Genomic DNA, 17,381 nt, shown 5'->3' with positions numbered 1-17,381 from the left:
TTAACAGTTTAAAAAATTCGAAATTGAAATGGATAGTCTAGGGAACATACTTATTAATGTACTGCATATAATTTGTGAACATTTAAATGATTTGTACACTTTGAACTCTCTTTCAGGCTGAAAGGGACTGAAAAAATTCATACCGAGAGATTCTTTTAATTCCTCTCTATATATTCTATTTTCTATGTGTAGAGTTTAGTATGCAATAGATATTCTAATTATATTTAGTATAACAACCAGTAGAGCAGCTGCAGTAGAGTTTAGTATGCCCTGGATATATCCTAATTATATTCAGAATAACAACCAGTAGAGCAGCTGCTGTAGAGTTTAGTATGCACTGGATATATCCTAATTGTATTCAGTATAACAACCAGTAGAGAGCAGCAGCTGTAGAGTTTAGTATGCCCTGGATATATCCTGTATTTAGTATAACAACCAGTAGAGCAGCTGCTGTAGAGTTTAGTATGCACTGGATATATCCTAATTATATTCAGAATAACAACCAGTAGAGCAGCACCTGTAGAGTTTAGTATGCACTGGATATCCTGTATTTAGTATAACAACCAGTAGAGCAGCTGCTGTAGAGTTTAGTATGCACTGGATATATCCTAATTATATTCAGAATAACAACCAGTAGAGCAGCACCTGTAGAGTTTAGTATGCACTGGATATATCCTAATTATATTCAGTATAACAACCAGTAGAGCAGCTGCTGTAGAGTTTAGTATGCCCTGGATGAATCTTGGAATATCAATCATCTATCAGAAACCAAAGGAAAATTCAAGAAAAAATTATAAACAGATTTTTTAATGGTTTTCTAAACCTAAATTAAACAGAATTATTTCTTAAATCGTTAACAAATGGTGCTGTTAACGGTTGTTGAAAATTCAAAACGTTAACCAATGGTAATTAAAAAAAAACATAGTAAATGTTGTTAACAAACCGATGTGCCGATCTTAACTTTAGAATTAATGGCCACTTGAAACTTTACTTTTTTTACAGTTGGAACTAACACTTAACAGAACGGCTCGAAAAATTTGGAACGTGCCCAGCCCTACCCATTTCCCCTAACAGAAGGACGTCAAGATCCTTAACATCCCTTGCGACAATTAAGTAACATAACAATATAATTCGTTTTTTGTGAAATTAGAATTTTATTTAATCATAACTCTTCACAACAGCTTTACAGGGAAGTGTTCCAAAGACCAATTTTGCCTACAAAACATTCCTCGCTGCTCTATGAATGTTTTGAAGGTATTATTGATCGTGGGAATACTTCCCTGTAAAGTTGTTGTGAAGAATTATAATTATAATAAATTATATATCTGACTTTTCAATTCAAAATTAACTGTAGAAATATTGTAAACAATGAACTGTAAATTACTTTTCTAGAGATTTCTTTCTTTTCATCAAGTTTCTCTCTGTTTGTTACACAATTTTTGTATTTTTCAATTTTGTGCAAAACTTCTTGAGAATTATTTCTAGAAAGCAGCGCCCAGTCTTCTCTCATTCATGCTTCCATTTAGGTAGGAGTCCCAAGGGAGATGTCAGGATAGGGGAGGAAGAGGGGGGGCAGGGTAACAGGGGAAGGGGGATAGAGGGAAGAAAGTAGGAGGGTGGGGCCCTGTAAAAATTTTTCAGAGGTGCACTTTTTCTTTTGAATAGATATATATGAAACTAAGAAAAATCCAAAATATTGTTTATTTTGGACCAATTTTTCCGGTGTCGCCGGAAAAAAACGTGATTTTTTGGCCATTTTTGAACTTTATGTATTTTATTTCTTAAAACTTTTATAAAATCCAAAGTTTTTGACTGAGAATCATGTTTTATATAATTTTGGAAATCTCAGATAATAGTCTAAAAGATAAAACCAACTAATACTAAATATTTTGAAAATTCATAGTTTTATAAGCAGTATAAGCCCAAAAATCATCGATTTTATTGATGCGCACTTGCACCTCACTAAAATACCCTTAGAACTGAACAAAAAAAATTTTGTTTTCATTTTATTTATTTTATACTTATTTTGAAATGTAATTTTTTTTAAATACCTTCAAAAATGGCCGATCAGTAAACAGTTCATAAACTCCGTTTTTTTTGAGTTTTTTTTAAATTGTAACTCTTATAATTTAACGACGTATTTTGACTTTTTGAACTTGTTCTTTTAAAATATTCATAAAATAATAGTTATTGATATATAAAGTTCTAAAATGCCCAAAAAATCACGTTTTTTTCCGGCGGCACCGGAAAAATTGGTCCAAAATAAAAAAAATATTTTGTATTTTTCCTAGTTTTATAAATATACCTGTCAAAAGAAAATTGCACCTCTGAACAATTTTTACGGGGCCGCCCTGGGGGGGGGGGGCGGAATGACAGGGGGGAGGAAAAAGGACAGATAAGTGGACGGATAGAATCATCCCATTAAATTTTTACTTGAAATTATCTAAAGAATTATTGAATTTTATGTGTTTACAAGAATTAACTATACATTCTAAATGTTGTATGTAAATGTCATTTAATATTATGTGTTCCAGTGATGGTGTCTGGATTGCTATGCTGGCAGCCTTTATATTGGTGGCATTCCTTACATTCTTTATAGGTATTTATTTCAATACTCATGTATATTTATGTCAACTGCATATTATATCTATATATTAATTTGGCTTGTCTGGGTGGCTGGGTGTCTGTTTGTAATATATGCCTACTTCGTAAAAGTCCTCAAAATGTATCTATCCAGGTACAATCCGTTCGCTAGCAAAGTCAACCAGGATAATTCTGTGAACTATCAATACCACTACCACTGGGTGCAGTCTTGTTAGCTATTGGTGTTAATACAAACAATAGCTATTAATTGAGCTCTATATGCCACACAGGGACACAAGCATAGATATCAAACAAGCTATTAATCGATCTCTAAATGTCACTCGGGGACACAAGTGTAGCTATCAAACAAGCTATTATTTGTGCTCTAAATGCCACACAGGGACACAAGCCTAGCTATCAAACAAGCTATTAATTGTGCTCTAAATGCCACACAGGGACACAAGCCTAGCTATCANAAATGTCGTATTCTTCACTTTCTGATAATGGAATCTTGCAGAGCTATAAAACAAGCTATTAATTGTGCTCTATGTAATACTTAAATGGCTCCTTGTAATACTTAAATGGCTTCTTGTAATACGTAAATTGGCTTATTGTAATTGCAGATTATACTTAAAAGTGTTTTCTAACAAGTAACAATACAGCAAGAAAATGTTCCTTTTATCAAATAGTCTTAAGAGAAAATGACGTCAAACTTCATTATCAAGCTTCTAAAAGGTATTGCAGACATACTGTTAAGCATGGCTCTCAATTTTTAAAATGGTATATTCTATTTAGAACTTTACCCTTACAAGCTTAAAAAGACATTTTTAATAGTGACTGTTTTATTCATTTTTGGGGTAATTCTTAAAATTAAATATTTTTCTAGCTAGAATAACGTCGATTTTTCCTTCACATTATTGATTTGACAAAGGTTTAAAGGGTAACATTGGAATGTTACATATTTCATTTTAAATTGAACATAAAATTTGAAAATAAAACGACAATCTCTTTAATGAGTTTAAAAATTATTACGCCGTCATCCGTTTGACGCCTTAATTAATACTACGCATTCTATTATATTATAAGCGCAGTTAGATTATGGTAGAGAAGATTAGAGTATTGGAATATAGGAATCCAATTAACAGTTCTGTCTGAATTCAAAAAAACCTTTTCTATAGCTATCTAACTATTCTATTCTGAACGCATGTACTCAACCCTAGTTCTTTAATCTGAATATCATGCTATAGGTAGATTTTCTCCGAATGAGTGGTTCAATCCGAATTTCTGTATTCTGGAACCCAAAGAAGTGGAAACTCAGTGGACCTTCTGGTAAAAAAACTGATTTTTTTGGGACAAACTCAAATTTTCTTATGCCTTAATCCCAAATCGTATCTAAGCAAACTTGCAATGTCCTGTTCATAAACTATTTATTCTGTAAGATCAGATCAAGGAGCATGTAATCAGGTTTGTCCTATACCACATGATTATACATGCTTTGCAGACGGGGTACTCCATTTGAGTTTTAAGGTCGTCTTTTAATTTTTTTATATTATAAAAGAAATTCGCTAGTATTGCTTATATTTCTTCAGCCTAATTTTTTCCCTGTTTAATGTATACAATAACCTATTCTGAATACATGTGTACGTGGTATTTGTACATCAGACAAATATTTCTTATTCAAATGAAGTACCGTAGCTGTAAAGGAAGTATAGTCCTACGGTAGGGCGGGCCGGGTCAATTACATCATTATAATTCCATGCTCCTTGAAACCTCCAATGCTTCAATAAATAAAAATTTACTACGGTTATTATTTAACAAAGCTATATACGGTATTTATCACATTTTCAGATTTTTAACTAAATTTCTGGAAACATATATCTAAATATTTTCTTAATGTCGACGTAATTTCAAGGACCGATTTACTACGATGGTTTATCAAAACACAAAAATGAGCAAGATATTTCCTTTTTTTTCTTAAAAAGTGTTAAATTCTTGACATTTTCCTTATTTTTATTTAATGCATCATTCAATTTCTAGAGAAAACATAAATGGAAATGATCAATTTTTAGAAAGAAAAATCGTCATAATTTATGCTACGGCGCAGGTTTCCAGCTCACTATATCAAACTTCTCAATACATGACAAAGCAAGTGACTTGAAATTACGTCATACACTCTGCAGTCCATTTAGACTGGTTGAATCACTTATGGCAACTTTTAACAAAGATTATTATGTATAACAATATCCCTTTGATAAACATTTCACAAATATATGTATTCTTTTTTATATTTATCAGTTGAAACGCAACAATCTTCTTATAACATTTTATTTATAAACAAATCGTTTTATGCTTTTATGCAATCATCAGTATGAATGGTTTGAGAATTTTTCACAGATGTTTTGCGGATTTTCACGAGATGTTAAATTCTTTTCCATTATATTGTTTCTTATGGTTTTCTTTTTTTATAACTATAAAATTATTGTAAAATACATTTGTTAGCAATTTTATCAAATTGAGACTTGAACAGTTTATTAGCAACTGTAAGCGTTAAGTCAAGTGATCCTCGATGCTAATTTGTCAATGCCTATCTGATTCACAACGGTATTATTGATATCTCTATCTGTGACCAATATTGTGGAACATATTGTCGGGGGTTAAAAGTGTTTAATTCTGATAATTCAGCATTAGAAATACACTAATCCCTTTTGTTTTTAAACTGCAATCTAAAATAATCAGCTTTCAAAATTAAAACCATTGATATTTAAATCATACTACTTAATATACAAGGCTTTTAAGAGTTACCGTTCTGATTTAAGCATTGCCATGTTTGCATGGAGGATCACTTGAAATCGCCCTTTTTAACAAAATCGTGCTTTTGTCCCGAAAGCGCTTATTGTCCTGAAATCGTGCTTATGTCCCGAAATCGCGCTTATAGTCCCTTTTTATTCCCTTTTTACAAATAATGCTTCTCCTTTTTATCATTTCTTTTTTTAAAGTAACAGTGTCTGGCACACTGTGGGAGCTCTAATGCAGGTAAAATAATTTACAACTTTTTTTATTTTCTGTATTTTTTTACAAAAATATCAAAAGAAGAAAATTTGAATGTGTTAAAATTAAGCTTGCTTGTACTCAAATATATCAAACATTAATAGTTTTAAGGGAAAATAACCGTAATTTTAAGTGACACAATTTATTGATAAATGGGCATGTCAAATTTTCAAGGGCACGCTTTGTTTGATCAAGTATGAATTAAATGCTTTTTTTGTTTTTGAAAACTCTAGATTTGTGAGTTCGCTACAAAAGTGACTTATACCCTATTCAGCCGACGTCTGATGCGCGAAATATGATAAATTATACAGTTTTGAAAACGGTGAATTCAAATGTGAAAAAATGTTTATATAATTTTAAAACCTAAATTTGCTTCCTTTTGTTGGAGTCTTTCCAAATAACTACAGTGAAACCCTTAATAAAGAATACATCGAAAGAATTCATCAAATGTCGTATTCTTCACTTTCTGATAATGGAATCTTGCAGATATTTAGTTTTTTAATTAAATGATTATATGGAACTCTTTAAAACTATTCCCGTTTATTCGTGGCTATTTATTTATTTTCGCAAACACTGAAATTTACGTAATATAGATAAAACTAATTGAAAAATTGTTAAGACGACATTTAATAAATTCTTCCGATGTATTCGTTATTAAGGGTTTCAATGTATATAAAGTCTAAATCCAATGACTGGAAGTAGGTCTACAAATAGATTTAGTCGGGTATAAGGCATTCAGACCGTATGCCTAAGGACTAAGGCAGTAGGTATAAAAGTTCCGCTTTGAGCATAAAGTGAGGGGCGTCAGGAGGGTCTCTAGGCCCCCCTTGGCCCCCAAGCCGGAATATGTTTAGGGTTTTTAAGGGTACTGTTGTAAATGTTTACCCTTTAAAAATGCAAATTGTTTTTTATTTTATTTTATTTTTTTCAGTCTCAAGGTTTTTTTCTTTAACTAGTTTGATTCCTTCTAAGTCATTTAATTTTGCCATTTAATTCTTTTAATATCTGTATTTCCTCTATTTACCTTTATGTAATTAATTAATTGATTTTTTAATCTTGCCTTGTTAATTACTTTTATAGCTTTTATTTATTTAATTCCCAATTATTACTTCCATTTTATCTCTTGAATCCATTTAATCCCGTTAATAATTTTGTATTATTTTAAGTATGGTTACTTTTACAAAACTTCCCTTTCTCTGAGTCAAAGCAGAATGTAGAACCTGGAGATTGGGGCAGTGCACCTTGGTACACTTCTCTCTGAGTCATAGCAGAATGCAGAACCTGGAGATTGAGGCAGTGCATCTGGGTGCATTTATTTCTGAGTCATAGCAGAATGTAGAACCTGGAGATTGAGGCAGTGCACCTTGGTGCACTTCTCTCTGAGTCATAGCAGAATGCAGAACCTGGAGATTGAGGCAGTGCATCTGGGTGCATTTCTTTCTGAGTCATAGCAGAATGTAGAACCAGGAAATTGAGGCATGCATCCGGGTGCACTTCTCTCTGAGTCATAGCAGAATGTAGAACCTCGATATTGAGGCAATGCATCTGGGTGTATTTCTTTCTGAGTAATAGCAGAATGTAGAACCAAGAGATTAAGGCATGCATCTGGGTGCATTTCTTTCTGAGTCATAGCAGAATGTAGAACCTGGAGATTAAGGCAGTTCTCAATAACCATTATAGCTGGGCAGAAAACCCGTAAACCTTTATTACCTCATTAGTGCACGGGCAGCCATTGTACATTTGAATTTCCGAGCCGGGTCAACCTTTCCTGTCCCAGTTTATACTGTATCGCCTGGACATTGTGTTAATAAAGCAGACACTCAATAGGACTAGCCGGTGCAACAAGGTTGACGCGGTCAGACTTTAGGTTGAATTTACTTTTAGTTAAGGGTAAGAGGTGGAATAGTGGTTTTCCCGAATACCATAGAGAGCTGAATAAATCAAGATTAACCATGTATGATGTATATTATTAATAAAAGTCTACACGATGACCAACTCTATTTATTAGTAAACCTGACATATATCCAGACTCCAGAGAGAGAAATTTGTAAAGGGATTTTTAAGAACACTGTGATCCAAGGTGAAGCTTTTACACAAACCCTACCCATGGATCCAGAAATCCCTAGGATTATATATACCTGGATTTGAGATAAGAACCCCTTTAATAACTTCAATTTTAATCCTTTTTATCCCTTCAATCCTTTAATTCTATTAATTCCTTTTATTCCTAAATTCTTCAATCCGTTTTTTATCCCTTTAATCACTTTTGTTACCTTAATAATTTTAATCCTTTTAATCCCTTTAAAAATTTTAATTCACTAATACCTTTAATCTCGTTAATCACGTTAATTTATTTATTTAATTTTTATTTAATTTTTTGTTCCTTTTAATCCCTTTAATCCCTTAAATATTTGTATGTTTAGCAAGGAACTGAGTTCTGCCCAGTAGCACTGTCCACCAGGTAGAAAATACTAATATTAACAACATTTTAACGAACCCTACACCCTGCACGTTTTTTAATCGTACAAGAAATAAACTGATTTTGTTCGTTCGCATTATTATCGTTCTTTTTCCATCTTTTTCGTTCGTTTTCCTACTAAACGATCGTTCAGTAAAATCGTTTGTTTAGTAAAATTGATTAATTAGTAAAATTGATTGTTTAGTAAAATTGATTGTTTGGTAAAATTGATTGTTTAGTAAAATTAATTGTTCAGTAAAATTAGTTGTTTTGTAAAATTGATTGTTTAGTAAAATTGATTGTTTAGTAAAATTGATTTTTTAGTAAAATTGATTGTTCAGTAAAATTAATTGTTTTGTAAAAGTGATTGTTTAGTAAAATTGATTGTTCAGTAAAATTAATTGTTTTAGTAAAATTGATTGTTTAGTAAAATTGATTGTTTAGTAAAATTGATTGATTAGTAAAATTGATTGTTTAGTAAAATTGATTGTTTAGTAAAAGTGATTGTTTAGTAAAATTGATTGTTCAGTAAAATTAATTGTTTTGTAAAATTGATTGTTTTGTAAAATTGATTGTTTAGTAAAATTGATTGTTTAGTAAATTTGTTTGTTTAGTAAAATTGATTGTTTAGTAAAATTGATTGTTTAGTAAAAAAGTTGGTTTAATATAAAAACTATGTCTCTTAAAGAGTTTATTCAAACGAATGATTTAATAATGTTTAGATTTCTTGTTGGTGTTTTCTACTTCTTTACTCTTATTATTGTTTCATCATATACAGGTTTATTTTCATAAAATTAATAATAATTATTATTATCTATACATATATCGACTAGCTGAAGTGAACGGCGTTGCCAATGTTACTCATAGTTACTCCCGCCGTTTACCCGCGCTTGGCATTTTTGCACATTAGATAAAAATCTAATATATTTCAAATCATAACTACTCTTATTGCAGAGCTATTTTTATAATTCGGTGATGGAGTTATAAAAATGAACACAAATGATTCTTAATGTAACTAAATACGCCTTTCTCAAACTTTTACGTAAAATATAAACTCTAGTTCACATATTTGTACTTGTGATGGCGCTTGATTCTTAACAAGTTTCTTTTTCCTAGTTCAGTGCTCTTTAATTCTTTAACCTTTATTCTAATCTTATATTATACTCTACTCTTTCTCGGTATATTATAGATTCTATCAACTAATTTTAACCAGCATTAAGTATTGACCTTTTCATCATTTATCTCTATCATTGTATTTCATGAGAAATAATTGATTGTTAAACACAAAGTACGTTTAAAGCAAGGTTTATAGATCTTAAGGTTAGTAAACTATAGATAAGCTCCAATGTACTTCGTCTTCCTAGCAAAAGAAAGACATTCAAAATCTATTCTAATTTAACGTGGTACAGTCCCTTTCAGTGCAAATTTAGTTTATTTTACCGTGCTACAGTCCCTTTAAGTGAAAATTTAGTTTAGTTTACCGTACTACAGTCCCTTTAAGTGAAAATTTACTTTAGTTTAACGTGCTACAGTCCCTTTAAGTGTAATTTTCTTTACTTTAAGGTGGTACAGTCCCTTTAAGTGTAATTTTCTTTAGTTTAACGTGCTACAGTCCCTTTAAGTGTAATTTACTTTAGTTTAACGTGCTACAGTCCCTTTAAGTGTAATTTTCTTTACTTTAAGGTGGTACAGTCCCTTTAAACCATTATAATTTCAGCCAACCTAGCAGCCTCGCTGACTGCTGAGATGCTGGAGAGGCCGATAGAAAATGCTGAGGATCTTGCAAAGCAGACCGAGGTCATATTCACAATTAAAATACCTCAAAACAAGTTGGATCAATTAGAATTTATATATATATGTATATGTATATATATATATATATATATTTCAAAAAACAATTACGACCAAGTAGATTATCAAGTACAATAGGTGGCAAAAGAGAAAAATATACCAATTATTCACGACGTCACATAGTATCAAATGTAATAAGGAACATCCATTAGTTTACATGTTTTCCAAGATTAAATAAAAAGGTGTAAAAACAGGCAATGAAGAACACATAACATTGTACTTATTTTACTGTAAGATAAGCACTTTATTCTAAGATAATCACTATTTCTAATAATTTTATCGGACACATAAACAGAGTTGACACTTGTGATGTCAGAAAACAGTTGTACTGAGAGTAAAAAAAATCTACGTTGCCATATTACTTACTGCTCGAGCTCGTGATAAACATGCATAATTAAAAAAAAATAATAGTTTACATATTTAGTATACAAATGCTTATTTTAGTAAGAAGCAAGAGGCAAAATTTTATTTCCAAACATTTTTAATCAAACTTTATTCTTCAGTTATGTGTGTGTAACAATTTTCATTTTAATCAACGAATGGTTACAAACTGTAACATTGTATTTAGATACATTTAATTAAAAAAGAAACTTATTATTTAAAGACAAATTAAATTAACATTTTGTTGTAAATTGTGTTTAATTTTATTTTTAATTTCTTTCAGTTTCCCTGTTGAAGGTTAGAAATTTCTGTTTTCATAAAATTCTTGGAATCTATCCTTACAATCTATTATCTCCAGGGTCCGATATGTAACGCGTCGGTATCCTGCAAAGCTTTGCAAGAAAAGGTTTAAATTAGAACTCCATGTTTTCGTTTTAGAAAAATATCTATTTTGATTTGTGGATTTTCTGCAAAAGTGAATTGCGTATTTCTTGCTTATAAGAAAGACTGAAAAAATGATCATTGATAAACACTTTTCGAGTCAGAAAAACATTTTTGATCAGGTTAAGTATTCAAGAATACCGTTGTAAACTGGGCATTGCCATCTTTGCATGGAAGGTCACTTGAAATTACGCTTACAGTCCTTAAAAAGGGAGTGTCTGCGAAAAATGAAAGGGGGTATAGGCTTAATGCGATAAAAAAGCGCTTTTGATCGCTACTAATTTTACTTCTATCTGTTGCGTCGATAAGGAGAAAATTGTTAAAGACGGTTCATACCGAAGAACTTAGCGTCCATACAAATTGAGAAGATTGCAACATACGACTTAGACCGTTAAAAATATAAATTTAAATTTATACAAATCATTCAGATATTACAACGTATAGTCTTCGATTATCTTGTTTTGAATTTGATTATTTCTCTTGTCGCTTGCGCAACTATCTAAGAATGCCGCACACCACTAGTGAAAAATGTGAGCTCACATTTTTCAAAATCCGTTAAAAACGTTTTCTAAAACAATAAAATATAAAAAAATATTATAAAATATAAACTATATACAAATGTGGCGAAAGATAATCGATGACTATAGGTTGTAATATCTGAATGATTTGTTTAAACTTAAATTGATTTTTTTACTGTCTAAGTCGCATGTTGCAATTTTCTCAATTTGTATGGGCGCTAAGTTCTTAGGTATGAGACGTCTTTAACAATTTTCTCCTTATAGACGCAACAGATAAAAGTAAGATTAGTAGCAATCAAAAGCGCTTTTTTATCGCATTAAGCCTATACCCCCTTGCATTTTTCGCGAACACTCCCTTTTAGAGTTCTTTATTTAGATAAAATATGGCGTTGTTTATTGTGGATCCACGTGTAACTTTTTCAAAACATCAACATTCAACACTTATAGGTTAATATATATTTATTGTTGTAGCACGAGGTGGAAGTACATATAGTCTATATATTGTTGTTACACAAGGTGGAAGTACATATATTATATATATTGTTGCAGCACAAGGTGGAAATATATATATATATTATATATTGTTGTAGCACAAGTTGGAAGTACATATATATTATAAATATTGTTGTAGCACAAGGTGGAAGTACATATATATTATATATATTGTTGTAGCACAAGGTGGAAGTACATATATATTATATATATTGTTGTAGCACAAGATTGAAGTACATATAGTATATATATTGTTGTAGCACAAGATGGAAGTACATATATATTACATATGTAGCACAAGATTGAAGTACATATATATTATATATATTGTTGTAGCACAAGATGGAAGTACATATATATTATATATATTGTTGTAGAACAATGTGGAAGTACATATATATTATATATATATTGTTGTAACACAAGGTGGAAGTACATAAATATTATATATATTGTTGTAGCACAAGGTGGAAGTACATATATAATATATATTGTTGTAGCACAAGGTGGAAGTACATATATTATATATATTGTTGTAGCACAAGGTAGAAGTGCATATTATATATATATTGTTGTAGCACAAGGTGGAAGTACATATATTATATATTGTTGCAGCACAAGGTGGAAGCACATATATATTATATATATTGTTGCAGCACAAGGTGGAAGTACATATATATTATATATATTGTTGTAGCACAAGATGGAAGCACATATATATTATATATATTGTTGTAGCACAAGATGGAAGTACATATATTATATATATTGTTGTAGCACAAGATGGAAGTACATATATATTATAAATATTGTTGTAGCACAAGGTGGAAGTACATATATATTATATATATTGTTGCAGCACAAGGTGGAAGCACATATATATTATATATATTGTTGCAGCACAAGGTGGAAGTACATATATATTATATATATTGTTGCAGCACAAGGTGGAAGTACATATATTATATATATTGTTGTAGCACAAGGTGGAAGTACATATATATTATATATATTGTTGTAGCACAAGATGGAAGTACATATATTATATATATTGTTGTAGCACAAGGTGGAAATATATATATTTTATATATATATTGTTGTAGAACAATGTGGAAGTACATATATATTATATATATTGTTGTAGCACAATGTGGAAGTACATATATAATATATATTGTTGTAGCACAAGGTGGAAGTACATATATATTTTATATATATATTGTTGTAGAACAATGTGGAAGTACATATATATTATATATATTGTTGTAGCACAAGGTGGAAGTACATATATATTATATATATTGTTGTAGCACAATGTGGAAGTACATATATAATATATATTGTTGTAGAACAATGTGGAAGTACATATATATTTTATATATTGTTGTAGCACAAGATGGAAGTACATATATAATATATATTGTTGTAGCACAATGTGGAAGTACATATATAATATATATTGTTGTAGCACAATGTGGAAGTTCATGTCTGACAATAAAGATGAAGTAATGGTTGGTTCTAACAAGGAGGGGGTAGAGAAGGTAATTTATTTTATTTTCTGTGTTCAGAACTTTAGTATTGTGAATCTTGGAATAAAGTATTAACTGGTTTATCCTCAATAATGAGCCTTAAATACGACATAACACACATTATTACTAACACTCTGAGTGTTGAACTTGAGCTGTAGCCTTGAATAAAGTCTTTTAGGGAATTATGAAGAAATTATCAAATAAATGAACTATTTTTCATCTGTAGGGAACCATGTATTTAAAGAAAAATACTGAATAAATTGTGCACAATCCTTTGAGTGTAACCCTGTATAATGATCTCTATTTTAAAAAGACTTCTGGATAAGTTTAAATCCTCTTAGATGTTCTCAGCAGTGATATTCAAACCATTTAAAGATTTCTCTAATTGAAGGATTAAACATTTATTCCTCATATCTTTAAGTGTCCAAGTGTCCACAATTGATGTTTTGATCAAGCGTTTAACCCTATGAAGGCTGGGGGTCTGAATCTATGAATAAATTGGGGGCGCCCCCCCCCCTCGTCCTAGAAAAAGGCCTTAGAGAATAGGTATTTGGTTGAAATGCATGTTAATAGCCCAATTTTTCAAGGCCAGCTCATTGAAAAAATTAGATTGATAACTTTTATAGTTTGGGGGCTAGGGAGGGTTGAAAAAAATGCCAAAAAATTGGTAAAAAAATGTTAAAAATATTTTTTGTTTTAAACAAATATGAAAGTGTGACACATGTTTCTATATCCATTTTTTTAGGGCTTTTTCACAAATATAGTTTTTAGATCTGTAGCTTTAGTCATGAAAAAGTTATGAGCTATTTTAGATTTTTTTTTACACAGACCGGACAATTTACTGCTCTGCACACTAAAAAAAAGTCAAAAAAATTAACGGTGATAGTGTCAAAAATTAGAGTGCTATAGGGCAAAAACCTAGTGGGGGCACCAAACGTCCTCTCCCCCCAGCATATTTAGCATCAAGATTTTTGATAATTTGTAGAAAAAATCCTCAGATTATCAATAAACATCTATCCAGCCAAATATACAATTGATTTCTTCAACATTATCTTTTTTCCCACTTTAAAACCATTCTTATGTTTGGTATCATTGATGAACTGAAGTAATTCCTATAAATTGATTAGGAAACATTTGAAAAACCCTCAAAGATGGCCGATGATAATTAGCTATATCAAACACGAAACAAACCAATTTAGCTTTCAAGTTGTTTTGTAAAAATACCATTTATTTCAATGTTAAAAGAAACCGTCAAAGTTAATCTTGAAAATTCGAAATTCTGAAAGACCAAAAATATCTAAATGCTGTTATTTTGATATGGGCGATCTTATTATGATTCTTTAATACAACAAACATTTTTAATAATTTAATTTTTTTAAATGAAACATTATTGTTTTAAAGGGACATACCGGCTATGTAAGGTAGTTGTACTGAGTATGCAATGTTGAGAAAAAAATTCTTCAAGATTCATTTGCGACATATAAAACTTTTCAAAGATCTGTAAATCCTGAGTTTGAGCGCAAAGTCGACGTTCAAAACTCCTACAGAATTTTTTTGTTTTAATTATTAATTAACGACAACAAAAAAATGTGAACAAAATTTTAAATTAAACCAATTATAGTTGTTTAGGAACAGGTGGAGAAAATAAAAATTAATCTTATCATAGAAAATAAGTAATCTTATTCAATTATTAGTTTCTAGTTTCTCATTATTCACAAAGATTTTCTACAGATTTTCTGGAATTATTATTGAAAAGACGACATTTGAAGAATTTGTAGAAATCTGCGAATAAATTCAAAGAAAGTAATGAATTCAATATAATGATGAAAACGAAATAATTGATTCTAGCATTGATTTATTGACAAATTTCTTTTGAGAAATATGTTCCTTAGCCTCTAATTAGTTTTCTGTATATTTACTTTATTTTTCGTCGTCGTTATTTAATAATTCAAAAAAACCTATTCTGAAACGTACCCTCCCAAATTCGCAATTTTGAACGTCGACTATGCACTCAAACTCAGTAATTATACATCGTGGAAAAATTGTATATGTCTCAAATGAATTCTAAAGAATTTTTCCACAACAATGCATACTCAGTTTAACTACCTTACATAGCCGAGCTGTCCCTTTGACGCTCGAACTTAAGTTGATCTAAAACAAAACGACGCCTTCCCTCCGTCACCAATTTATCTTATCGATTATTTGGAAGATAATGTTGTTTTCTAAACTGAAAAGTGTTTAATTCTTGAATATAATTCTTGCAATAAAGTGCAAAGTCATTATTATAACAAAACCACAACTTAAAATGATCAGTTTAAAGGGAGCGTTCGCGAAAAATGAAAGGGGGTATAGGCTTAATGCGATAAAAAAGCGCTTTTGATCGCTACTAATCTTACTTCTATCTGTTGCGTCTATAAGGAGAAAATTGTTAAAACCGACTTATTCCGAAGAACGTAACGTCAATACAAATGCAGAAAATTGCAACATATAACTCGGATCGTAAAAAAATCAATTTAATTCCAAACAAATCATTCAGTTATTACAACCGATAATCATCGATAATTTTTCGACGCATTTGTATTTAGTTGATATTTCATAATATTTTCTATTTTTTATGATCTGATAGTTACTTTTATTCCTGATCCGAGGATTTTTGATAATGAAGACGACATTTTCATATGTTACAGGAATTTTCGAAAATCCAGCGCCAGTGAAATTTTTTTTAAAAACGAAATCAAAATATTATAAAATATAAACTATGCACAAATGTGGCGAAAGATAATCGATGACTAAAGGTTGTAATATCTGAATGATTTGTTTGAAATTAAATTGATTTGCTTATGGTCTAAGTCGTATGTTGCAATTTTCTCAATTTGTATTGACGCTAAGTTATTCGGTATGAGACGTCTTTAACAATTTTTTCCTGATAGACGCAACAGATAGAAAATAAGATTAGTAGCGATCAAAAGCGCTTTTTTATCGCATTAAGCTTTCATTTTTCGCGAACACTCCCTTTAAAGAGTTCCGTTGTGAATACAACAATAAGCCATAAGCTTAGCATTGATAGTCTTTTGAAATGACGCTTACAGTCTGGGCTTATATGGGTTTATGTTTCTAAAATCTTAAATCAGGTTGAGGCAGGTGGGTATGCTTTTATGATGGAAGATGCTGGTATTCAATATATTGTGGAGAGAAGATGCTCATTAGGTTAGTCTTTATGTATTAGCATATATTACTAGATTTAACCCTGCAAACACTAATATTAGGTTAGTCTTTATATATATAAACATATATTACTTGATTTAACCCTGCAAACACTAATATTAGGTTAGTCTTTATTTATATAAATATATATTACTAGATTTAACCCTGCAAACACTAATGTTAGGTTAGTCTTTATATATTACTAGATTTAACCCTGCAAACACTAATGTTAGGTTAGTCTTTATATATATAAACATATATTACTAGATTTAACCCTGCAAACAATGATATTTTGTAGAATAATTTTTGTTTTTGACAAAAAATACCATGTTACATGTGGGGTTATATCCATTTTTGAAGGACTTTTTAAAAAGATAACTTTTAAATTATTTGCTAAAAAATCTAGAATTTATTATGAGAGTGCTATTATTAGACACTGGCTGATGTGCCCGGCGTTGCCTATGAAAAAAAGGAAAAAAAATTTAAAAAAAACTTCAAAATTTTAGCCTATGTTACCCCCAATTTGGTCCAGCTCTTTGCAGCTGCAGCTATAACTGACAGAGCTTTATTTGATACTAGCTGAAGGGTTCGGCGTTACCCTTGGAAATTTTTTTTTTTAATTTGAAAAAAAATCCATTTTTTCAGCATATAACACCTTCGGCCACCTATGAATGTCCACAAAAAAGTTCAGCCCAATCGGTCTAGCCGTTTGGCCGGCTATAAGCAACATACATATGAATGTCTTGTTTTTTTATATAGATAGTTAGATTTTACTCCACAATTTAATTATATTTGAAAATCCAGTTTACCGTAAAAATATGTGTAAAGCTTGACAAATCTATATATAAATTTGGCTTGTCTGTCTGTTTGTTTGTT

The 17,381-nt window shown here is 30.5% G+C and overlaps 1 protein-coding gene across 2 annotated transcripts in view; it reads left to right on the top strand.

Annotated features, from left to right (window-relative positions):
- The window catches only part of LOC111696258 (glutamate receptor ionotropic, kainate 2), a gene marked incomplete at its 5' end in the record, with an annotated part of 45,077 nt that overhangs the window by 15,614 nt on the left and 12,082 nt on the right, over positions 1–17,381 (top strand). For both annotated transcript variants that reach the window (XM_023465815.1, XM_023465816.1), the window contains 11 exon segments: positions 690–774; positions 1,486–1,526; positions 2,535–2,599; positions 3,831–3,912; positions 5,580–5,616; positions 8,055–8,092; positions 8,812–8,867; positions 9,807–9,886; positions 11,657–11,727; positions 13,241–13,313; positions 16,433–16,508. In XM_023465815.1, coding sequence (XP_023321583.1) covers positions 690–774; positions 1,486–1,526; positions 2,535–2,599; positions 3,831–3,912; positions 5,580–5,616; positions 8,055–8,092; positions 8,812–8,867; positions 9,807–9,886; positions 11,657–11,727; positions 13,241–13,313; positions 16,433–16,508 — 704 coding nt within the window.

This window comes from Eurytemora carolleeae, unplaced genomic scaffold (assembly GCF_000591075.1).
Source record: "Eurytemora carolleeae unplaced genomic scaffold, Eaff_2.0 scaffold137, whole genome shotgun sequence".
Taxonomy (NCBI): Eukaryota; Metazoa; Arthropoda; class Copepoda; order Calanoida; family Temoridae; genus Eurytemora; species Eurytemora carolleeae.
The sequence above is the reverse complement of the archived record's forward strand: the minus strand, read 5'-3'. Positions and strand labels throughout refer to the sequence as shown.